Genomic DNA, 26003 nt, shown 5'->3' with positions numbered 1-26003 from the left:
CACCATCAGGACTTTAGGAGAAATAATAGCTTCCTGCTTCTTCCTCATTTACTGTTTGTTGGGCCTACGTGCACGTGTCTTGTTCTTAAGTTCCTTGAAAATGGCAACGTGATGTTGCCGAAATACTGAAATATATTAAAATTTATTTTAATGTATATCCTAGTTTATGTTGTAATTTCCTTAAATTATTTAGTTAAAACAAAAGTTTACCTATGAGATAAAAAAAAAATAACCCAAATTTTCAAATCGAAAAACACTGCCACCTCCTTATGAGACTGGCTAACTCAGATTCCATTTAAAAGCCCTAATAAAGGTTCATAGTGTCCTAGATCTTTCCAACCAAAGAGCATTATCGATACCAACTGAGGTACAGAGGCACTATAAAAGAAATGCTTATTTTTATTTATGTATTTATTTATTTATTTTGTATTTTAAGGAAAGAGAGGTTGTTTTCAATGTATTTATCTAACTTGATTGTAATGTTTATTAATGCTTGCTTGGTCACAATGTTCTGCTGTGATGATGCAAGTGTTATATTATGGAATATTCATTGTTAAATATTTAATAAATTTAGTTTTAAAAAATATATCTCTATTCATTTTATTTCATTAAAATAATGTTATGGCAATATGTAAACTTAAAATATAAATGAATTATTTTTTTTTAAATTCATTTTCATTAAATTAATTAAATATCACAATCCATATAATAAAAAATAGCTACACAATTTATGTTGTATAATATTAATTGGCAGCATTTTTATTATTATTTATTGTATAATAGATATTATACATTTTTTTTGCACTTTTTGCAAACAGCGATATGATAAACTTACTGCATCTAGTGTCTGAAGATTTTTATCTGTTTCTTGAACTGTTTGATCATAAAAAGCATACTGCTGCATCAGCATATCTTGACGTGCATTACTCTGTTCCATAAGATTTCGAAGACGAGCAACTTCAGCTTCTCGATGATGAAGTAGTAGTATGAGCTTTTCATTTCTTTCTAATTCTTTCCTGATAGACTTTTTATAACCAAGCACATCTGCTCGTAAAGTCTGCAGCTTTTCGTGTTGATCTCTTAAGTTTCAGCAGAAACAAACTTATTATTAAATATGTACAGCAGTACATTAAAAAAAATAATAACAATTATGAACAGTATTTTAGAAATTATACAAATCATTAAAGATCTATTAATAACTCTTTCAATATTCTTTGTAACAAATTGAATTTATAGCATACAATGTAAAAAGCATCATCAATCACCTTAATGTTCTTTTTTGCTAAGCATTAAACAATGACATATGAAAATAAGCCTTGGACATAAGAATTTTCATGAACTTTCTTATAACAAATGCTTATTTTCATATCAACTAATTGCTTTAGCTTATAGGCATAGTAAATATTAATTATGAAAGTTAAAAATAGAATCTTAGTCAATCTACAGTGGTAATAAAATAAAATCATATAAGAACTACACAAATATATCAAAAGTATGCCGATATCAATTTGGCAAAAAGTGGTTCCTGTTCCTTGAAATTCTGACTTTTTTTTTTTTTTTTTTGAGAAATGCATGTTATGTTCCATTTTGACAATGATTCTGCACTATGCAGATTCCAAATATACAGGCAAATTTATGTCATATTATAATCCAACAAACCGCTTGTCTCCAGATTACCTGCAAATACTCTAAGTTACATATACCTCATTCTGGTTGTTGGTGCCTATAAATTGTGATTTTTCATATTTGTTGCCTGGATATCATTTCCAAAAAAGTTTACAGAACAGGTCTTAAAAATTGCAGACCTAATTGCCAGCCTGGTTGGCTGAGTGGTTAGCGTATCTGCTCTCCAGCCAAATGGCTGTGGGTTCGAATCCCACCATGGGCATGGATGTTTGTGATTGTCTGTTAAAATACTAGTAGTGATAGTGGTGGGCGGTAGAGGGCATTCGTGTAATTGTAGTTCCTTGTAGTTGGTGGATTGAGGTGGAGACAGAGTTGTAGAGTAGGAGCCCTCCCTCGATGAGTCTTTGGACTCCCTGGAGGCACATAATAATAATAATAATAAATATGTGTGTTCAATTTGACTTTTCTCAATAACTGGACTAACAAAAGAATAACCTCAAAATAAACAGTTCTAATCATGAAATATCTCCCTGACTAAAATCATGCAGTTAAATACTATCACTTAAAAACAAGATTTGCAAAAAGTCAGCGAAAAGAATTCTTCAAAAGCTAGCAATAACAAATCATACAATATGTATAAAAATGTTAACATTCATGTTTCCTGATCTCTGGGACACAATCAAAAGTAAAATCACTAGCATTATCAACACAGATAAGTGCATTATATCATTTTATGATGTGAATATGATGATATTTGTATAACATTCACTTTCTTAAGTGAATTCCACAACTGCCAAAGATTGTAAATCTACTGTACACCAGTAAATACATACTAGACATATGAGTAAATCTACTGTATATCATACTGTGAGTGATTAAGGATTAGATAATCCATAAATTCTGTTCTAGAGACTAAATTTGCTCTCCTCCTTTTGTCTGTTATTCCATATATCGTTTTTTGTATGTATCAAAAAATGTATCATTTTTTGCTTTAAATACTGAAGTAGTTTTCCCCATATTGCTAAATCATAACATGGACATTGTCAATAGGCAATGTCCATGATGTCAACAGGCAATTGAGAGATTCCATACATTATTTTATTATTATTATTATACAGATATTACAGTATTGTCAAGGTGCAGTCTGCCTCATCAGATATCCTTGCTATTCACAAAATGTCCAACTGAAAATTTATATTTGCTATTCATAAAATGTCCAACTGAAAATTTATAATTAGTATTCATAAAATGTCCAACTGAAAATTTATATTTGCTATTCACAAAATGTCCAATTGAAAATTTATAGACCTCACTGATAGAAGTAACAATGTATACTGTCATACTGATTTTAATTTAACATCTTGTGTTGTTGTTTCTGGAATAAGCAGTTTCTTCAAGATAGTTACATCTTGAAACTACTATCAACTTTTACTTATCAAACATAAACAGAGAAGCAAAGTGCAGAGATAAAATTCATAAATACCTACAAAAAATAACAGCATTAAAATATCTCTCATACACTATATGTGATAAATAAATAATAATGATATACATATTAAAGGTAAAAAAAAATCACATGAGCACTTGAAAAATTAGAGTAAACAGACAGCATCAATGGCAGAATCGTATTAAAAATGAAGATATTACAAAGGACCTTGACATGTTTAGTAACTGTGTGAGCAGAGCTAATTCAAGGTGATGTAGTCACTTAGAGTGGGAGGGAGGAAAGGTAAGCAAAACAGGTATTTGATACTAGTAAGAAAACGATTCAGAGAATGACTAAGATCGAGGTGCATTTTTTTTATGTGACTCTCATCGCATCAGTACCATGGGCAGACCAAGGTTTATTTTTTATAATTTTTACTTAATTTATTTTTTATTTATGTTGTTTAAATAATTAAGAAACCCTGTTCTAGAGACTAAACATGGAATGTTTTCAAGTCAGGGCTCCAATAACCGAGGTGGTCACACATTAAGCAGTGAAATTCATCTCCAATCTATAAAGCTATTCACAAAAATCCATGTCCACTTTTTTTTTTTTTTAATATATATCTGGTCCACACACAAAAGTCCACAAGACCTATAGCACACTAGTGTCACATGTGGACAAGAAGAATAGAAGAAAGGAGGAGTCTGTTCAGATTTTGCTTGAACAGCTGAGGATTGTAATCTTTGTTGAAGGTAGAGTGGGGAGACTGTTCCAAAGGACAGAAGTGGATGGAATAAAAGAAAAGGTAGTGAAGTTGGTTTGGTGAGTTTTAAGATGGACTGTAAAAGGGTGTTGGTTAGCAGTGGCTCTTGTTTTAATGATTTTGGAAGAGAGTGGAGGAATAATAGTGGCCAATTCAGCAGGGCACTATCCATGAAAGTATCTGTAGAAGAGGCACAAGGCAGAAACTGAATGTCTATGAGAGAGGGATTCTGGACAGATCAAACAATCTTAGAGAGGATTTTGGTGCGCTAACCCAAATATGGGAGCAATATTCCATGGCTGGACAGATTTGGGTTTGGATAGAGTTAGCAGCTGTGTAGGTGTGAAGTAGTGGCTTGTGTGAAAAGTACAAGTTTTTTTGGTGGCTACAGAAGCTATAGTTGAAATATGGTTGTGCCAGGAAAGATCAGAGGTGTAAGTAAGTCCAAGAAGAGAAATCTGATCATGTTTGGATATCTCAATATTACTGAGGGTAAGGGGTAGGGATACAAGTTCTTTCTTGTGAGAGATTAGACAGAACTGAGTTTTGGTGGCATTGAAGTTTACAAGGCTGCCCTTACCCCACTGGGATATAGCTAGGAAATCTGAGTTCAGGTCCCTAAAGAGAAAGAGTGGGTGAAAGAACAGAACCCTGGGGGTGCTCCTGCATTTGTGGGGAAATCTGAGGAGAGCAAACTGTCCCACCATGACACATAGTGAGTAACCAGTGAGAAAGTTGGCAATCCAGTTGCTAAGTGGGAAAGGTAGACCAAAGGATGGTAGTTTGGTGAGTAGGCCCCTGTACCAAACCTGATCAAATATCTTTGAAATGCCAAGGGCAATCGCGTGAGTCTCTCTCTCTCTCTCTCCAAATTTCTCCATGGCCTGAGCCCATAAGTGGGTGGTGAAAGCAAGACGATCAGCTGTAGATCATGAGTCACAGAATCCATACTACTAGTCACTGATTAGTTGGTATGTCTCTAGATGGTTCAAGAGTTGGTTGTTGACCTTCTCCATAATTTTTGAGAGGATAGAAGTTAGAGCAATTGAACGGTAGTTCATTGGTTGACTTTTATCACCTTTCTTTGGGATGGGCTGGATGTGGAACTGTTTCCATGATACTGGGTAGATGCCAGATTGAAGAGACGATACAGGATAGGTGTTAGTTCTGGAGCACAATTTTTTAACACAATAGGTGGGATACCATCAGGACCAGATGCCTTGTTTGTGTTCAGTCTGTTAAGGATTCTTTGGATTTCTTTTTGTCAGAAGACTATGGGAGACATGAAGGGAGCCATTCTTTGTGGAGGGAACTTTGCCCTGTTGGTTGGCTGTGGGTTCAAATAAAGATACTTTGATCCTAGATAGGATTTGAACCTAGGATTTTCTAACCCAAAGGACACTGTCAATAACAATTAAACTACAGAAATTCCTAATATAAAATATCACTGTATATAAGTAATATTTCTGCTAACCTGATTCGAACTCCTCCAGCCAAAAGGCTGCGGGTTCGAATCCCGCCATGGGCATGAATGTTTGTGGTTGTCTGTGAAAATACTAGTGGTGGTTGGCAGTAGATGATGATAGTTACGGTTCGTTTTATAGTTGGTAGAGACAGAGAGTTGTGGAGTGGGTGCCCTCTCTCGATGTGTCTTTGGACTCCCTGGAGGTGTCGCATAATAATAATAATAATAATATAAAACTGCATGTAATGCCATTATGTATTACTATAATTTATTGTGTAGAAATTATGAAGACACAAACATCTGGGTTAGAGTAATTACTTTACTTAAACTAAGACAAATAACTCTCACCATTTCAACCTCTATATCAAGGTCATTGTCAGGAATTTATATATATATATATATATACATAAGAACAAAAATGCAAGCTGCATCACAGTACACATAAGTAAGCTATAGCATAACTGCTTTGTTAACTGTTTACACTAGTCTGACCTCATGTGAGAGAAAAAGAAAGAGGAGAGTAAATTTAAATTTGGGGGAAAAAAATATTTAAATAAAAAAATTATAATAAAATAAAATAAAAATGGTTAAAAAAATTACTAGTGGAATTACATCAATTGTTACCTATAAACTACTCCACAGTTCTGTTACCTTTAGGTTCTGTCCACTGAACAGGTTTTCTTGTGTTCGGATTCTACCATCTCATTCTTCTGATGTTCTATACATGAATGATATAAAGTTGCAATGGGTCTTCCAGACTCTTGGAACTACTAATCCATCATTCTTGTTGAGATTGGGATGATGAATCAGCATCTCAGAAGCTTCTTTAAATTTTCTGTATGGATGGGTGTCTTTCCAATTAATTCTGTGATATGTTTGGAGTTCATGATTGCAAAGGCCTATATTACCATAATGAAGGAATTTAATGTGTCATTGGTGATCATATTTTCTTCTTCAGATTGTGTGTTCTGTTTCCCCCTGTAGGATGAGTTACAGGTGCACTGGATTTTGAAAACCCCTGGGTGGGCAAAGTAGGGAAGGGAATCTTTAGAGCTGAGTATGTGTTTTAATTTTTTAGGTAGTTTGAATGTCGACTTAATATTGTATTTATGCTGTGCTCTTTTTTTTTTTTTTGATATTTCCGTAATGTATGGTATGGCTATGGCAATTTTGCGATTTTTTTTTTAATGTTAAGTAGCATTATTGTATAGGATCCTATGAATTCTTATTTTTGTTATAGCAATTTTTTTTATAAAGAGTTTGATTATAATTTCATACTTATGACATACCAATACCTTGAGTACCATTTCTAGTTTCTTTGCTAAGTGAATTAGGGCTGTCATTTACTACAGGTTGCAGAGGTGCATTTGTTTTGTGTATTTTTGGCATACCATAAATTTTAGGAGACTGCAGGCATTCTCTCTCCTACATAAAACATGCACAATGCTCCACAATCAAAATTATGAACATCACACTCAACAATGATGATTTCAGTTTTCTGGTCTGTGATGGAGAGTTTGCAAGAGAGAGAGAGAGAGAGAGAGTGCAAGATTACTTTCAATGGATATGTCACATGTCATTTAGTGTTTTATTTCATTTATTTATTCTTTTTTTTTTTTTTTCAAACTGATGATGTTCAGTCTTATTTTTAATTATTTAATGTCCCACTTCTGATAAACCTTTTGCAGACCTGGTTGGCCAAGTGGTTATCATATCTGCTCTACAATCAACAGGCCAAGGGTTCAAATCCCACTATGGGAATGGATGTTAGTGATTATCTTTAGGCGAAGATGAACTTCATCATCTTGTGTGAGGCCAATGCCCTGCTCATTGTAGGCCTCAAGTGGCTTGAAAAAACTCCATGTTTGAGCTCTAGAGCAGGGTTTCTGGATTATGTTAAAAAATAAATAGAAAAAATCCTTAGCCCACACATGGTATAAATGTACTACAGGTTTACAAAAACCTTTCATGGGCAAGAGCCACATTAAAAAACAACATCAGCTTTGGTGGCACAGCTGGTAAAATCACACAGTATTTGCTAGCAAAATGTAGGTTATTATTAACTCTTGGTAATATAATCATTTAATTTTTAATTCATTTGTATTTTTAATTTTGAGCATGTTCAAAATGAATGACTAATTAGAAGAATCACAAGAGGAAAAAGCAAAATAAAAACAGAAGAAGGAATTTTTGCTTAAAAAATGTATAGTAAGTGTTTAAAAAATCAATTTACTCATAAGTTAAATAAAGATGTTACAGAACTAAATTTCATAAATTAATAAATTACAACAACAACTAATTTAAGTTATACTCAACAAAAATTATATCACGATATGAACAAAGATCAAGGATGTTAGTGAAGGTGATCTGAAAGGTGAGAAATAGACAATGAGAAAAGATAAAAGAGTAGCTGGAAAACATGAAGAAGAGCAAGAAAATAAAGATTTTCTTGCTCTTAACAAAAGACAGCTTAACAATTAGAAGAATTGCAAGAAAAATTAGAAATTGAGTTTAACAAAACTCAGGTACAAACTGGAGACAGAAATATTTCAGTATCAATCAACAACTTGAACAACTTTACTGTGGAACTCCTAATGTTGTCTAGACTTTCCTCAGTTTCATGAATTTCAAAACCAAAAGGCAAAGACAAGAAAAATTCATATATTATTACATTAAAAGAAATGTTTTGTTATAAGAAAAGACCACATTCATCTAAATTATAGATTTTTTTTAGCATACCAGAGTCCCCTCACATGAATTTGTTTATTTCCAATATTAAATCTTAGAAAAGTGTGTGTGTGTGTGTAAGAAATGGCTCGTGAGTGAGTGCAAGATATGCAAGGCATGTCAAAGGTAGTAGAACAAAGTGACTAATAGTAATGATATAAAACAGAATAGTGAATGTGTTGTAGAGAATGTAGTGAAAGAAGTAAGCAGAAATGGACAAAATATGGATGAGAGTATGAAAGAACTGGCAGAAGGTAACATGAATGATTCTTTATTTTAAGGTTACACGGTCAGCATTCATAGTGAAGAATTTATGGAGACACAACACACGCGTTAGAATAATTACTTTACTTAACATTAAGCAAGTAACAACTGATGCTTTGATCTCTGTATTGAGGTCATCATCAGGAAAACATACACAGGTACAAGATACAAGCTACATGATGCTGCACTATACAAAAGTAAGATGAATCTAAATGTTTGCTAATTATTTATCCTAGCCTAAACTCTGGTGAAAAAAAAAAAAAAATGGAACTACATTAAACAATTTCTAGAGTCCTTTCGTATTGGGATTTTCTTCTTTTTGGGGTTGTTCTGGTTGCTATATGGGTTGAAGATGGATCCTCCACATTCTTGGAATAATTAATCCATCATTTTTGTTCAAATTTGGATGATGTTTCAGCATTTCACGAGTTTTTTTAATTTTCTTTCAAATAAGGTTTTGGTGCAGTGCAGTGCCTTTCCAGTCAATTCTATAGCATGTTTGGAGTGCGTAGTCTGATAGGCTTGTTTTACCATATGTGATATGTTTTACCATAGTAGAGGTATTTAATGTGACATATATGTCCATCTTTTTTGATTGGAATGGTGCGTTCTGTTTCCCCCTATGTAAGGTAGGTTACAGGTAAATTAAATTTTGTAAACCCCTGGGTGGGCAAGGTATAGAAGAGGATCTTTGGAGGAGCTAAGTAAATTTCTTAATTTTGCTTGGGGTTTAAAGGTTGTATTAATGTTGTATTTAAGTTGTATTTAAGTACTGTTCTATCTATTTTTTCTGAAATGCCCTAATGTAGGGTATGGCAATGGCATTCTTGTAATCTTTTTTGATTTTAATGGCATTTTTATGTAGTATCTTGTGAACTGTTTTTATATTGTAGTCATTTTTTACAAATATTTGATTAATAATTTCAAATTCTTGGTTCAGAGCTTGTTCATTGGAGCAAATTATTAGAGCTCTGTGTTTGAGGGTGCTGATGACTCCAATTTCTTGATGACTTCAAATCCGGTTTTTGTGTTAGATAGTGGTATGAATTTGAACGTATGTATTGGCCTGTATCTGTAGGTTTGTGGTAGACAGTGAAGGAGAGGCACCCTGAGGGGAGATGTGTGACAACTGTGTCTAGAAAAGGAAGAGAGTTCTTGTTTTCGATTTCGATGGTGAATTGGATACATTTGTGTTGTTTGTTCAGGTGGCTTAGGAATGTATTTAATGTTTCGTGGCCGTGAGACCAAATGACAAAAATATCATCAACATATCTGAGCCAGACTTCCACTGAACATCATCTAACTCAAAAACCATTCAAATGCAGTCCATCAGGCATAGACTTCCTTTCATCCATCAAATTCAATCCATATATCTGTAAACTGCACATTTTTCCTTCTGCACCATCTCCTCATTGACTCCTTAGCAATTATGGTCTTGGGTTTTAACCTGGCCAAATCTAGAGCTCTTTGCTCGAAGTCTTTCATGTAAAAGTTAGCTATTGGTGGGGGGGGGTGAGCCCATGGCTATATCTTCTTTTTGTAGGTAAAAATTATTTTGGCACATGAAATACCCGGAGCGGAGTACATGGGCAAAGAGGGTTGTGATATCGGGAAGAAATATGTTTTGTAAGAGAAGAATAGTATCAATGATTGCAACATTAGTAAAAAGGGCAGTTACGTCAAACTGACTAAAAATCTTTGTCGTTGAGTGTAAAGTTTCTAATCTTGTTCATGAACTGTTGTATATTTTCAATGCGAGGGAGGGGGATGACCTACCAGCTCCTTCAGTGTGCTGTTAATTTTTTGTCTAGGTGATAATTCCTTGAACTATCAGTTGTAGTGACATGTTTGTTTTGTGTATTTTTGGCAGGCCATAAATTCAAGGAGTGCAGTATTAGTTTTTTGGTTGTTTCCTCTGGCCAGGTGATCACCTATTTGATTAATTCTGTTGTTTTCTTTTTGATGCAGTTTGTAGGGTAGTTTGTAGTTTGTCAATTGTTAACATTGATTATTACTTGCTTAATGTTAAGTAAAGTAATTATTCTAACATGTGTGTTGTGTCTCCATAAATTCTTCATTCACCTATGAGTAACATGAATGATGATGAAGTGGCAATAAGAAGAGAAATAGCACACTTACGCAGAGTCCTTTACAGAACAAAATGTGAGCTGGAATGACTCAAGAAATATCTGGCATATGGCATAGTAGAGGGAGAATGAAAATAAAAGTGAATCAGAAAAGTATGAAGGAGCAAGAAACTGGGATTAAAAAGAAAATATTGTATGGAGATTCTAAGACAGGAGATGTACTTAATGAAAATATAGTGAAAGCATGTTTCCCAGGTGCAAAGATCAAGGATGTTAGTGAAGGTGTTAGTTCGTTCATGAATGATCAGAAAGGTGAAAAATATACAATGGGAAAGGATAAAAGAGCAGCTGGAAAAAGTGAAAAGAAGAGCAAAAAAGTAAAGATTGAGAGTCTACTGCCTTAGTATGAGAGGAATGAATTAAGAATAAGGACCATAATTGCTAAAGAGTCAATGAAGAGATGGTGCAGAAGGAAAGGTGTGCAGTTTACAGATGTATAGAGTGAATTTGATGGATAAAAGGAGGTCTATGCCTGATGGACTGCATTTGAATGGTTTTTGAGTTAGATGATGTTCAGTGAAAGGGTGGAAATGCAAAATCAGGGAACTACAGTTGATGATATGCAGTCAAGCATGTATCTAGTGACATTATGAAAAGGATAATTGGGTCCAAAGGGACATCGAAATGCATGTACACAAATGCTGAGGTATCAGAAATTAAGGACAGGAGTTTTGGGCTTTGTTCATGACTTGACCAAAAATAAACAGAAAATGAAATAGTTACAGGGATAGAATGTAAGAAGTACTGTATTTTCGGGGAGGATAGAGAGAGTAAAGAACAGGAAGAGAAGGGGTATTGTTGATGATAACTGAAGAACTTGAACCAACAGAAATAGAAGTTAATAAGGATTTCAGGGTTGAGAAAAATAGTTCATTTGAGGGCTGTCTTGTGTGACACAGAGGCCAATAGGATAAAATATATTGTTGGTTGCTTTCTGTAGATCAGAAGTTCCACAGAAAGATGTGGATGTAATGCATAGCACAATGAGTGCATACCAAGCAGCTATTATGGAAGACATAGAATGGAGGGAGGAAAGGGTGCATGGCAAGATGGAAATGGAATTTATACAGTCACCCACAGGATAATTACCTGTAACAGCACTGAATGCAAGGGACCAATGGTTTCAAAGCTAAATCTGGTAAGACCATCAGAAAATGTATCCATAACCATGGTAGACACTCTTGCAATCAGCAAAAGTGACCTTGCAGTCTTGTTCTAGAAGGTCACAAAACATGTGGAAAATTCTTAGTCAAAAAAGGGTTTATGATGAATTACAAAGCTGGACAGCTCATAATAGTTGCATGGCTTAAAAAAAAAAAGATACATGGAAAGAATGTCAGTAGTGCATGGGAAATGGTGAGGGATTGTTTGAAAGAAGCATTATCAAAGTGCATACCCAATGTAAAGAGGATAAATCAAGTTGAAATTAAGTAGTGATCTAAATAAGTAATAATAAAATAAGTAATAAATAAGTAGTGATCTAAAGCAGGGACTGGAAAAAAAGAAAAAGTGATCAGCATGCTCATGAACAACACAAAGCATAGGCAAGAAGGGTAACTAGTATGGTATGACAGGCAGAATCAGAAAATGAGAGAAAAGCAGGCCAAAGTAAATTCAAAAGAGGTTTTTTTTTGTGTGTGTGTGTATGTAGCAAGTAAGAAGAAGAATGATTATGGAAGAATAATTTTAATCAGTGCTGATAACAGAAAGGTGAGAGATGCAAAAGAAATAGTTAAGATACTAAGTGATCACTTTGCAAGGGTATATTATTCAGGTGGAGACTTTGCAGTTACTGATGTCACAGATATTAATGTGAGAATTGAGGTAGATGAAATGAAGGTGCTCAGATAATTGAAAAATGTCAGTATGCAACAGTGGCACTGGATGGAATATCAGTCTGTATGCTGTAGGAAATGTACAAAAGAACTGATAGTGCTTCTGACAAAGCTGTTTAATGCAAGTCTCAGTTCTAACAAGATTCTAAGGGAGTTGAAAAGAGTAAGATAGTTCCATTACATAAAGGTGACTCCAAGGCAAAAATAGCAAATTAAACATAGGTTATGTCTTGTAAAAGTATTACCAGTGTGAATTATGAACAGGAGCACAAAAATTCAAATGTATGCAAAATAATTGCTATATCTTGATTGGCAGCACTGTATTTCCTTTTAAGGTATCTTTAATAGGAATAACTAACTAACTAAAAGAATCTCAAGTAATTACTTGAGTTAGTTATTCACATGTGATGTCATTTTGACACGAATGGTCACTCCCATACCTCATTGGGTTTTGGGGGTGAAGCCTTCTGCTAGAAGAAGTGGTAGGGTCACAGATCCCCTTTCCACAAAGAGTTTAAGACAATTATAAACATCCAACTCTTTGTGGAAAGGGCATCTACCACCTCTTCTAGATGCCCTTTCCACAAAGAGTTAGTAGGACAATCACAAACATCCATGCCCTTGGCAGGATTTGAACCTGCAACCTCTTGTCTGGAGAGCAGATACACTAACCACTTGGTAACAGAATTAAATATGACAAGAGTCTTCAAAGCTCAGTTGATAGTGAAGATGACCTCTGGTTGAAAAGGCTTGGGTTGGAATCCTGTCTAGGACACAAAGCTCCTTTATAGAGAATTTTCAACTGAAAGAGAGTTAACCAATTTCATATGAAAGTGGTAAGGGGTTCCCTCCAGACATCTGTATTTTTTTATCCCTCAAGATAGACCAAACAGCTACAGCTCATGAACAATACAGAATAGATGCACTTAACATATAAAATGACTACAGGAATAAGTGCTAGCCATCCTATTCTGTCAGATTTGGTTATGAAAGTTCACATGGGTGTGAACACAGGTATAAATGGATGAAAGTATTACAACTTTCCAGCTTTCATGTACACAGTCATAATCTTCGTTAAGATCTGGATAATGTTATAATACTTCTATACCCTTCTAAACTAAGATCACAGCTGAATATATTTCTGAGTAGAAATTTTATATCTACTGAAAAGATGATCCTATGATAGTCCATACCACTGCGCAAGCTCTGATGTTGAGATTTAACCAATCCAATGTAATTATTGTATGCTATAATAATAATAATCATCATCTTTTCTGCACAGTAATCCATTTAAATTGAGACTACGGAAATAAAACTCACAGCTTTATTTTATTTATTTTTTTAGTTTAGAATTATTATAAAAATAATCATACATAATCAATACCCGCTATGAGACCACTACTATCACACTGATTAATGGAAGCCCCAAAGTGACTTGAAAAGTACCCTATTCTCCAGCAGGGCATTCCAGATTATCTAACCCTTAGTGTACCTATGACAGTAATGTGCTTATGGGTTTAGAAATTTTTTGTGTGTGTGGGGGGGGGGGGGTATCATTATAAAAGCATATTGCAAAATACAAAATGTAGTGTCATCACATGAAAATTTTGACAATGTAGGCTTTGATGTTGTGTTTCAAGTCATCTAATTTGTTTGAGTAGAGCTCTCCTTCAAGCAACTCATCCACAAGAAAAAAGTTGGAAGAAGTGATCCAAGGAGTGGAGAACTCATAGCTTGTGGAATATCAGGAGCTCATGAAATAACTCCTCGGGAAATCCATAGTGCTTCTTTCTGTGTGTTATTCTGCTACAACCATGAATCTCTTTCTTGCAGTTCCAAAAGAGCAAAATTCAGAAGTTTCCCAAATCAAAAATGTACAGCTGACTCATGTTTTTGATTCTAATGCTTCCAGTTTCTCCAAAAATTTTAACTCATTCAAATGAAAATTCAATATTTTCAAATAGAAATTTGAAAAATAACAAATTGAAAATTTTCCTGGCAACTTTTAAATGACTTAGACAACATCCACTGTCTGAACAGAAAACACATTCTGTTTGCAAGGGAGTATTCTGCATCCAAAGATAAAGTGATACTGACATAGTACCACTTAAGTCATGATATTATAAAAAGAAAGTCCATTCTCATTCTATGCATGTTGATGCATAATTCTTCTAAATTTCTTTACTGATATTTTAAATTTATTTTTAAAGTCCTGTTTCCATTTGAACTGATCACCATGTGTAACGCACAATAATGATAATATTTCTAACAACATTTACACAATTTAGCAGCAGTCATATATAGTGAGGGCTAAATATTGTGGGTTTTTTTTTTTTGTTTGTTGTTGTTTTAGGAAGACTGTGATTATAATTGACTTTATTATGCAAAATAAATAAAATCTGCAAAACTAATTTTTACAGGAGCTTGTTAGAATTTCTTATAATTAAGGGAAAAAAAAACAATAAATTTAAATTATTACACATCACATACCTGACATTTTGTCGTAAAAAAGCACAAGTATCATCTCTATGAGCCAAAGACTGAATGCTATTATTCCAGTTTAGAAGTAGTTGCTGTTTTTCAAAATGCACTGTCTGGAAATCATATCCCAATATTAATATACTTTCTTATTTTAATTACATTATAATATCATTAAGTTAAGGAAATTAAATTAAGCTATTTTAAAAGCAATTCCTTCTTGTTTCTGCCGCAAATCAATTCACTTTACTCAATGATAATTACTAATTCTTCAGTTATAGCTCAGCCATAATAAATTGTTATTATTGTTATTACATGACACCTCCAAGGAATTCAAAGACTCATCAAGGGAGGGAACCTAATCTACAGTTCTCTGTCTCCACCAGTTAATCCACCAACTACGGCAAACCACCACTATTATCATCACCTACACTAACACCATCTACTGCCCACCACTAACCACTCGTATTTTTCTGTCTGTATATTGCATGTGTTCCCAAGGCTAATTTGCTTGTATGCAGGATGAAAAAACCGAGTTTATGGGAGAAAAAAAACCTTGCTAACTGTGTAAGATCAGCTAACTCACCTTCAAAATCAATTGAGGATCTTGTGAACTTTTTTTTTTTTTTAATTGTTGTAGTCATTTTTTATAAAGGTTTGGCTAATGATTTCATATTTCTTCTTCAGCATCAGCTCATTGGAGCAAATTGTTAGGTCTCTATGATTTACAGTACTGATGACTTCTAGTTTTTGTGTTAGGTGGTAGTATGAATTTTTTGTGCATGTAGTTTGCAGTAACCCATGAAGAGACAGTCTGAGGGAAGAGATTTTTTAATCATCTACATGTTATTACACTTATTATGTATAAAAAAGTATTTATTGATTTGATTTGAAATATATATATATATATATGAGGTGCTTAAGGGTCAAAGCTGTATAACTAAGAGGAGACCTCCACATACCCTTTAAAGGAATGTGGAGAACCGACCAGGGCTTCTGACCTAATGTCCAGTCCTCACCTTCTCGTGGTGCACCCTGTTAGATATCTACCTGGATACTGAACGAACGAGGATGGGCTGGCAATTTGGGATTTAGCCGACCAAATTGTATTCTTATTGGCTTAAACCACAATATTAAATGATTTATTTATTTATTTATTTATCATATGGCTTGTACACATGGTTAAAAGACAATAAGATATAATACACATGAATATAGATAAGATACACATATATGATCAAAAAAAAAAAAAAAAAGTCATGATAAAATTTCATGCCGGCTGGGGCATCGCCCGGTTAAACAAGGCCCCCGTTGTTTTTGCCAGGGAACCAGAGCAAACAGCGAAAAGTCAGCTACTGGAACAAATCCTAAAACACACCCTAACTCAATATCACCAGAATTGAAGATTGGTACTATCAACATAAGAAGCCTCAATGGCAAAGAAATGGAGCTAGCTGAGGAATTAAAAAAGTACCAGATTGACATAATACGGGTGACTGAAACAAAAAAGACCAAAACTGGTGAGCTCTTTCTTAGCAATAAATACAAAATGTTATATTCAGGCAATGACAATCAAGGAAAAGAAGGAGTAGCCATAGTATTCAACACAAAATACGAGGCTAATCTTCTTGAATGGCAGTCAGTCTCAAGTAGAGTAATGTGGGCAAATATGAGAATGGGGAACTGGACAATGAGACTTATTTGTGCCTATGGTCCCACAGAAGGTTCTACTAAGGTAGAAGTGGAGGAATTTTTTGAGGCTTTAGAAAAAGCAACTGACACAATGAAAAATGAAAAGTTGGTCCTTGTTGGGGATCTAAATAGAAGAGTAGGAAATGATTGTCAGACATACAAAAATATTTTGGAAAAATTTGGAGAAAATAGCAAAGCTAATAATAATGGCAAATACTTCTTGGATTTGTGCTCAGGACATGGACTGGTTATTACTAACGCCATGTTCCAACATAAAAATGTGCACAAATTCATATGGAGAGAAGAGGCAAGGAATAAAAGTCTCATTGACTATGTTATTGTTGATAGTGATGTTTTCTCCCTGGTGCAGGACACCAGAGTGTACGGAGAATTTGAAATTGGAAGTGATCACTATTTAGTTTTGAGCAGAATAAAATTAAATTTCATATTGAAAAGAATGACATGTAAGAAACTTTTAAAACGAATAAATGTTGAACAGCTCTCAGATGTGAACTGTAGACAAATACACAAAGATTATTGAAGAAAAAATGAAAGAGTTTGAGAACAAGAACCAAACCTTGGAGATTCAGTGGTAAACCTTGAAGAACACCGTGATTGATTCAGCCAGAAAGGCATGTGGTGAGGTTGTCCGCAAGGATAAAAAAATCAGAAGTCCATGGTGGACCCAGGAAGTTAGAGAGGCAGTGAATGAAAAGAAGAAAGCATATCAAAAGTTCTTGGCAATTAAGCCAGCTTGTGCTCTTAGAGAATACAGAGACAAATGTAAGAAAACTAAACACTGTGTAAAGCTAGCTAAACAAAAGTCATGGGAGGACTTTGGTAAGAACATAGAAAATAAATATCAAGAAGGTGGTAAGATATAATGGAGTATGTTAAAGAAGCTTAGAAATGGAGGAAAGAGTGCTGTAAGAAGAGTTAGAGATGACAAAGGTGACATGAAAATGGGAGAAAAAGATATCCTTGATGTAAGGAGTAATTACTTTGAAAAATTGCTAAATGAAACAAGCAGTGATAGCACAGTAGTAAAAAAACACTCAACAGGCATACAGTCTGGAATTCATATCCATACTTGAAATATCAAAGGCTTAAAATGTGGAAAGGCAGCAGGAATAGATGATATTCGACCAGAAATGCTGAAGTATGGTGGTATAAAAATCTTGCAGTGGCTTCAAATTCCTGACATGTACCCTCAAGGGTACATGTCAGGAATTTGATGATGATGATGACGATATTGAACCCATAAGCCATGGGTTCACCACTCTCCCCACCCCTGGCCAACTTCTTTATGGAGACTTTTGAAGAGAAAGCCTTAAACTCAGACCCACAAAAACCCATTGTTTGGCTTTACTACATTGATGATGTGTTCGCTATTTGGCCACATGGCTCAGATACACTCCACTCTTTCTTAACACACTTACACCAACATCCCAGACTCCAGTTTACCTTGGAAAAAGAGGAAAACAACAGTCTCCCTTTCCTAGACACTCCAATCACTCATCAGCCTGATGGATCCTTGGCTTTCTCTGTTTACAGAAAACCTACCCATACAAGCAGATACATTCACCAGCAATCTCTCTCCCTCACAACAATATGGGGTTATAAAAACACTATAACAGGGCAAAATTAATCTGTTCAGATGACAATGCTCTAACCACTGAACTAAACCACATCCTTAACACTTTCTTAGCCAATGGCCACAACCCCCAAAAAATATTAAAACAAGTTAACCACAATCCGCCCCCCCATTCATAACAAAGATTACATAAATCCATGACCATTCCCTATATCCCAGGGCCACCTCTGAAAAGTTAACCAAAATCTTAAAAAAATATGACCTGATTTCTTGTAACAAACCATATATGAAATTGGCATCCTTTATCCACTCCACCAAAGACCAGCCACTTCCCCAGACCTACCTGGGGTATACCAAGTCCCTTGCAGCTGTAAACTGTCCTACTTTAGCCAAACAGGCAGAACAGCAAATGTCAGGATTTCAGAACACAAAGAATATAGCCACTCTGGGCTTGCAGACCATGCACTAGATACCTGCCACAGAATACGTTGGAGGAAAATCATGTTAATACACAGCAGCAAATTTAAATATGAAAGATTGTTCATGGAATCAGCCTCAGCTCTAAAAAACTTTCCAAACCTCAACAAATTTGGGTGAATGAGACTGCCTGAAATTTGGGAAGTGTGCATCTTGAGAACTTCAGCCCAACAGCCAAGACAACCCAATATAACCTGCTAGGGGACACCTTTAGGACTCTAGGAACAACAGTAGTTTTCTCTCTTCTGCCTCATTTGCTTTTTTGTAGTGCCTGCGTGCATGTGTCATAGTTGTATGTTCCCATGAAGATGGCAATGTGACATTGTCGAAATATAGGAGGTATTTATTAAAGTTTCTTTTAATTAATATTCCAGTATACGTTATAAATTCCTTAAATAATTTAACAATCATGTGTTACCAACGTATAAGCCTCTCTACAAGAGTTACTTAGAGAAAATTGGCAAGAAATCAGAGATCACTAGCAAATTTCTATAAGCATGATTCAACCAAATTTTTACATAACTGGACTACAATAAAGTGTATGAGTCGACTTGCAAAATGAAACAGATGAGTTGGGAAACTTGTCACCATTTGCTTCGTTGTTATGAAAAGGAAGACAATGTACATTTCTTTACAAAATCTTGACTGAAGACCAAAGTTAAATCCATCATTATGACAATTAAATTAAAATTCAGAGTATGGAAGATCTCACCATCCTCACATGAAAGTTCATGCTAATTGTCTTTTTGGGAAGGCAAAGGCGTTATTCACTTGGATTATATAGTGAAAGGAATGAACAGTAAATTTCCAAAGTGATGCAAAGACCACAAAAAACTGAAACAACAAATTAAATGTTCTTACTGAGGAACAGTCACAGTTTTTGCAACATGACAAAGTGAGGCTGCACTTGAGAATATTCACCTTAACAGCTATCAGAGAGATCAGATTTGAAGTTGTGGAACATCTTCCTTACAGCCTGGACTTGACGCTGAATGGACTCCTGGTTATTTCCTAAACTGCAGACATCTCATGGGTATCTATTTTGAAAATGCTGCACAGGTCAAAGTAGAGGTGAGACAACAGTTATAAAAACTACCTGAGTTTTACTATGACAGTTTTGAAAAACTTGTTACACTGTAGAGAAAATGTGTTGAAAAAGAAGGGAAATTATATTGAGAAACAGTGTATAAAAATAAAGTATTTTTTATTTCACTAATATATCTCTTTTGGATGGAAAGCTATCACAATAGAGACATTACTTTCAGAATGCCCTTGTGATGTACCCAGCACAAGTTGAGAAACAACAGATATATTGTAGATACAGCTCTCAAAACATCCTGAGATTATTTTGTCTGGGACTAGCAGACTATGATCCGGATACTAAGTCACATAAGATTGAATGGAAAATGACATGAGAGACTATTTTCAGAATCAGCATCTGCTATGAGGCATCCTCCCAACCTCAACAAATATGGTTGCATTAATTGTCATACGAGAGGAGGGGTCTCGAAAGTTCTGATAAACACGTAGAACAAAATTAATTAATTTTATGTCTTCTTATTTATCCTAAAAGAACAAATTATTATATGGAACATGGGAGTTAAAGGGTTTAAGATATATTCTTTCTTGCAGTTATATCAGTTGCTTTAATATCATTTTTGTTCTGGGAAGACTGTCATTCTGAGACCAGATTGCCTCACTTCTCCAGATTAACTTTATGGTTATCTGGCTTATAGAGGGCACCATGTTAGGAAAGTAGTTCTGTTTCATTTACAATTTGAATTCATAGTGAAGAATTTATGGAGACACAACACACGTTAGAATAATTACTTTAATTAACATTAAGAAAGTAACAATCAATGTTTCGACCTCTGAATTGAGGTCATCATCATCAGAAAAACATACATATGTACAGGATACAAGCTACAAGACACTACACTATATAAAAGTAAGATGAATCTAAATGTTTGTTAATCATTAACCCTAGCCTGACCTCTGATGGAAAAAAAAAAGAAAAACAGAACTACATTAAACAATTTCTAAAGTTCACTTGTATCGAGATTTTTCTTCTGTTTAGGGTTGTTTTGGTTGCTATATGGGTTGAAGATGGGTCCTCCACATTCTTCGAATAATTAATCCATCATTTTTGTTCAGATTTGTATGATAGTTTAGCATTTCACAAGTTTCTTTCAATTTTCTTTCACACCAGATTTTGGTGAATGTAGGGACTTGGAGCCTTTCCAATCAATTCTGTGGCATGTTTGGAGTGCGTGGTCTGATAGGACTGTTTTATCATAGTGGAGGTATTTCATGTGGCATTTATGTTCTTCTTTTCTGATAGGGATAGTGTATCCTGTGTAAGGTGGGTTACAAGTACACTAAATTTTGTAAACCCGTGGGTGGGCAAGGTATGGAAGAGGATCTTTGGAAGAGCTAAGTAAATTTCTTAATTTTTCCGGGGATTTGAAGGTTGTGTTAATGTTGTATTTAAGTAGTGTTCTGTCTATTTTTTCTGAAATGCCCCTAATGTAGGGTATGGCTATGGCATTCTTGTAACTTTTTGGATTTTAATGGCATTTTTATGGAGGATCTTGTGAACTGTTATTTTTTTTATTGTAGTCATTTTTTACAAATGTTTGGTTAATAATTTCAAATTCTTGGTTCAGAGCTTGTTCATTGGAGCAAATTGTTAGGGCTCTGTGTTTGAGGGTGCTGATGACTCCTAGTTTTTGTGTTGGATGGTGGTATGAATTTTTATGTATGTATTGGTCTGTGTGTGTGTGTGTGTGTAGATTTGCAGTAGACTGTGAAGGAGAGGCACCCTGAGGAAAGACGTGTCTAGAAAAGGAAGAGAATTGTTGTTTTCAATTTTGATGGTGAATTGGATATGTTTGTGTTGTTTGTTCAGGTGGCTTAGGAACGTATATTATGTTTCATGGCCATGGGGCCAAATGGCAAAAATATCATCAACATATCTGAGCCAGACTTTGGGTTTTAGGCTGGCCAAATCTAGAGCTCTTTGCTTGGAGTCTTCCACATAAAAGGTAGCTATTGGGGGGGGGGGGGGGGAGCCCATGGCTATGTCTTCATTTTGTAGGTAAAAATTATTTTGGCACATGAAATACCCAGAGCGGAGTATGTGGGCAAAGAGGGCCGTGATATCAGGCAGAAATATGTTTTGTGAGAGAAGAATAGTATCATTGATCAGGACATTAGAGAAAGTAGCAGTTATGTCAAAGCTGACTAATAAATCTTTGTCGTTGAGTGTGATGTTTCTAATTTTGTTGATGAAGTGTTGTGTATTTTTTATGTAGAGGGGAATGACCTACAAATTCCTTGAGTGTGGCTGCTAATTTTTTGGCTATGTAATAATTAGGGCTGTTGATTCTTTCAGTTATCAGTCATAGTGGTGTGTTTGTTTTGTGTATTTTTGGAAGGCCATAAATTCTGGGAGCACAGGCATAATGCGGTATTAGTTTTTTGGTTGTTTCCTCTTGCCACTTGATCTTAACAAGATTAAGAATATGATTTTGACAAGATTCTCTTCCACAATTTTTCTCAGCCTATTTTCATGTATTTTTTGCATAAATCTTACCTAAAATAGTAGAGAAATAGTTGATAATTTTTTCTGTCTAAAGTACTCATATGTACTCCTGTTTGCATTCTTCTTGAAAATTTTCTACTACTGTTCTGTCACTGCTTGTTTCATTTAGCAGTCTTTCAAAGTAATTACTCCAGATATTTAGGATATCCTTATCTTCGGTTTTCATGTCCCCTTTATCATCATTGATTCCTTTTACAGTACTCTTTTCACCATTTCTAAGCTTTTTAAATAGCCTCCAAAACATTTTGCCACTTTCCTGTTATTTATCTTCTATATTCTTAGCAAAGTCTTCCTGTGACTTTTGTCTTTCTCTCTTACATTTTTCTCCATATTCTTTTAAGCCATCTGCTGATTTACTTGCTAGGAACTTTTGGTATGGGTTCTTTTTTCCAGGGCTGCTGCTGCTGCTGCTTCTGTGTCCATCATGGTGTTCTTGTTTTTCTATCCTTCCATACAACTTTACCACATGACTACCAAGTAGAATCAATGAATGTTTTCTTCAGAGTTTGCCAACGAGACACAAAGGTTAGATTCTTGTTTACGAAGTCTCATTTTTGTCTTCAACAATGTTTGTCAAGTTGAGTCTACAGTTTACCTGTAAAAGCTGCTCAACTTTAATTCTTTTTAAAATATTACACACTGAAGCTAAAGATTGGACAGTCAGTAGCTCCAGTTGAGTCTCTACCTATCTTAAAGGTGATTGGAGGTCTGCTCCCAATTATCTGGCTTTGACTTTTAATCAACCTTAAAAAGTAATCAAATGTTCATAAATGTTTTGCATAAAAACTACAGTGCAGTTTTTTATTTATTATTTTTATTTTTTTAATGACCAGACATGTTAAATGGATGTTGTTAAAATGTTACTGAACAGATTTAGATTTATGTAAACATTTAAAAATAAAGAATGCCAAATTAATTTGCAAAGTTTGCCAAAATTTTTGCAAAGCCGTTTGACAGGATGCCACATGATAAGCTGATATTTAAGTTGCAGCAGATGGGTTTAAATGTCAGGTTAGTCAAATGGATCCAGGATTGGCTGACTGATAGGTATCAGAGAGTTGTGTATGGTGGGACAATATCAAGGAAGAATAGTATCATTGATCAGGGCAGAAGGTTACAAGTGGGGTTCCACAGGGTTGAACAATACAGGTACTGGGACCTGTATTGTTCAACCTTTATATCAATGATATAGTGAATGGATTGCAAGGGGACACTCAGTTATTTGCAGTTAATGTGAAGCTGGGAAGGGTTATCAGTAATAGTGCAGATGTGGCAGCCCTGCAAGAGGATTTGAATAAACTAGACAGATGGGCAAATGAATGGGGTATCGGTTCAATGCAGTAAAATGTAAAGTCTTGAGGTTTGGGATCCATCGATGGGAGAATGCATACTCGATTGGTGATTGGAGGAGGTAGGGGAGACAAGAGATCTGGGGGTGATGATTGATAGAAAACTGAAATTCAGGAAGCATATTGCAAAGGTGGTGAGGGTAACTCAGAGGATTGCTGCAATACTGAGAAGGACGCTGACCTGCAGAGATAAAAGAGTTATCATTCCGTTGTATAAGACTCTGATCAGACCACACTCAGACTATTGTTCTCAGATTTGGTCCCCAGGATTTGAAGGGGATAAATTGACTGTGGAAAGGGTACAGAGGCGGATAACAAAGATGGTTTCAGGACTGTACAATATGAGTTATGAGGATCGACTGAGGGAATGTGGACTGCAGAGTTTGGTGGATAGAAGAAGGAGAGGTGATATGATCGAGACTTTTAAACTGTTGAGAGGCAGTTACAGGGTAGACATTGGAGAGTCCTTTCACTTGGTAGAACGGCAGGAAGGAGCGATGACAAGGGACCATCCCTGGAAGTTACGGTGAGGAGTGGTTTCTTTGCATGGAGGGTGGTTGGCTGAACCTTGGAATGCATTGCCTGAGAGAGTGGTTGGAGCGGGAATGGGTCAATGGGTTCAAGGAGTGGTATGATAAACTTTGTGTCTCCTAAAAACGACCTCCCACAATGAGTCTTTTGACTCCATGGTGGCCTGGATAATAATAATTAATGATATTACAATATATTAGCTACATAGTTAAAAAAGATCCTGTCATAATGACTGTCTATGAACTATATTTTTTGTATTTATTTACTCTTATTAAATATACTTTCTGAGACATATCCTCTGAACCCTATAAAACATATCTGCAAAGCAAGTTGAGAGGGTTAGGGTCATTTTGTTTTTTTCTACATTTTCCAAAAACATATGATTTCCTACTTGATATACCTCAGCAGTTTACAAAATTAATTATACATGCTAAGCATAATAATATTAATGAGCTATGAATGATGTGTTCAGAATCTATGAAGTATTTGTAACTAAAATTATGAAGTACAATTGTGGCAATGTTTCAGTCATATCAATTTTTACCTGTAATTCTGCATTGGCCTCAGTTAACTGTTGGCGAAGAACTCTTGCATCTTCTTTCTTTGCTGCACACTGAGTTTTACATAAACTAATTTTATCTTTAATCCTGTGAAGATCTTCTTCAATACGATTGATGTACAAATCCTATAAAAAATAATATTTATAAAATGCAGTCAATCAGCTTATAACAGAAATATTACTTAAAAAATATTTTTTACAACAATTACACTGCTACAAAAGATCTTTTGCTGTTAATTAATGCTGTTAATAAGCCAGAAAGTGGATAAACGTTCTTTATGGCATTTCAAAGTGGAGCTGCAGTCAGTAGCAATGATGTCCTCCAACCCTCTAACCCTTCCAGGAAACTCAACGAAAAGCCCGAGTTTTCTGGGGTGTGTGGAAGGGGGAGAAGAAAAATGGACAAAGTGCACAGAGAGAGAGAGAAAGCATGAAATTGCCAGCCATAACAAAATAATATGGATAGGACAGAATTAATTTTTAGTGATAGGTGGGACTAGTTGAGCCCTACTTAGTATCAGCCCAAAGTAGCTGTAACTTAAAAAAAAGTACCATGCTTGGTCTCTTAAGCAGAGCTCCCAGATTATCTAACCTTAGCCCACCCAAGATACTGAAGATTCAATATAGGTCTGCAGTATGTATATATATTTCATGGATGGGATTCACATAATACAAGGGGAGGGGAAATATATACAGTAAAACCCCTTTTTTACACTTTTCAGGGGACTGATGGAAAAAAATGCAAATAGCAGGAAAGTGTAAATAGCAGGAAATGTAAAAAAACATTAAAAAAAGGCTAAAAGATGATTTACTGCTAGTATGTGAGTCTACGTACTAGATTACAAAATTTAATAACTGAAAATAAATGAATTTACAATGTACTTACATTTATCTATTTAAAAAAATCTTTAATTGTTGTTTGTTTTTCGTTTTTTTTTTTTTTTGACTTAGCTCCAGATTACTTTGCATTGAGTTCAATGCTTGACCTGTTTTTTTACTATCGTGTTCAAAGTGGACACGGAGAGTGCAAGATCTTATGCTAAATGCACACGTGTTCCGGCATGCCAATTTACACGTCGCAGAATTGCCATCTTTTCTTCTACCGAAATACATTTTCTGTCTTTTTTCTCCATGTTACTAACATGGATAATCCACCACCGCAACTTGAAAGCAACTTTCACGTTGCAGAAATTCTGCAATATCAATTCGTACTGTGATTGAAAAATCACGGTATCGCTCATCACTACAGTACTGCTGCATGCGTGCAAGTCACCGTGATGGCAGAAATGAAACTACAGCTGAAAGCAATGCCACCTGAGAACAGAAATGCGCAGATTTCCGCTGAAATCGATTCAAAAATCGGTATTGCCACCGAGAAAAAAAAATGCAAATCACGGGAAATAACGTCCAGATCAAGTTGTTAATGGCAGGAAAACAATACATCGTGAGAATAGGCCTTAAGA

At 35.1% G+C, this 26003-nt stretch overlaps 1 protein-coding gene across 1 annotated transcript in view; it reads right to left on the bottom strand.

Annotated features, from left to right (window-relative positions):
• Positions 1-26003, bottom strand: part of LOC150097286 (coiled-coil domain-containing protein 40-like) — a 298600-nt gene that overhangs the window by 156833 nt on the left and 115764 nt on the right. Inside the window, exons 7-9 of the mRNA XM_090406906.1 lie at positions 24526-24666; positions 14747-14850; positions 836-1079 (exon numbers count right to left, since the gene is read on the bottom strand). Coding sequence (XP_090263032.1) covers positions 836-1079; positions 14747-14850; positions 24526-24666 — 489 coding nt within the window. The remainder of the gene's footprint in view (positions 1-835; positions 1080-14746; positions 14851-24525; positions 24667-26003) is intronic.

Source organism: Typopeltis vanoorti, chromosome 17, assembly GCF_054136105.1.
Source record: "Typopeltis vanoorti isolate ZY-2024b chromosome 17, IOZ_Tvanoo_1.0, whole genome shotgun sequence".
NCBI lineage: Eukaryota > Metazoa > Arthropoda > Arachnida > Uropygi > Thelyphonidae > Typopeltis > Typopeltis vanoorti.
This window is presented reverse-complemented; position numbering and strand designations above follow the sequence as displayed.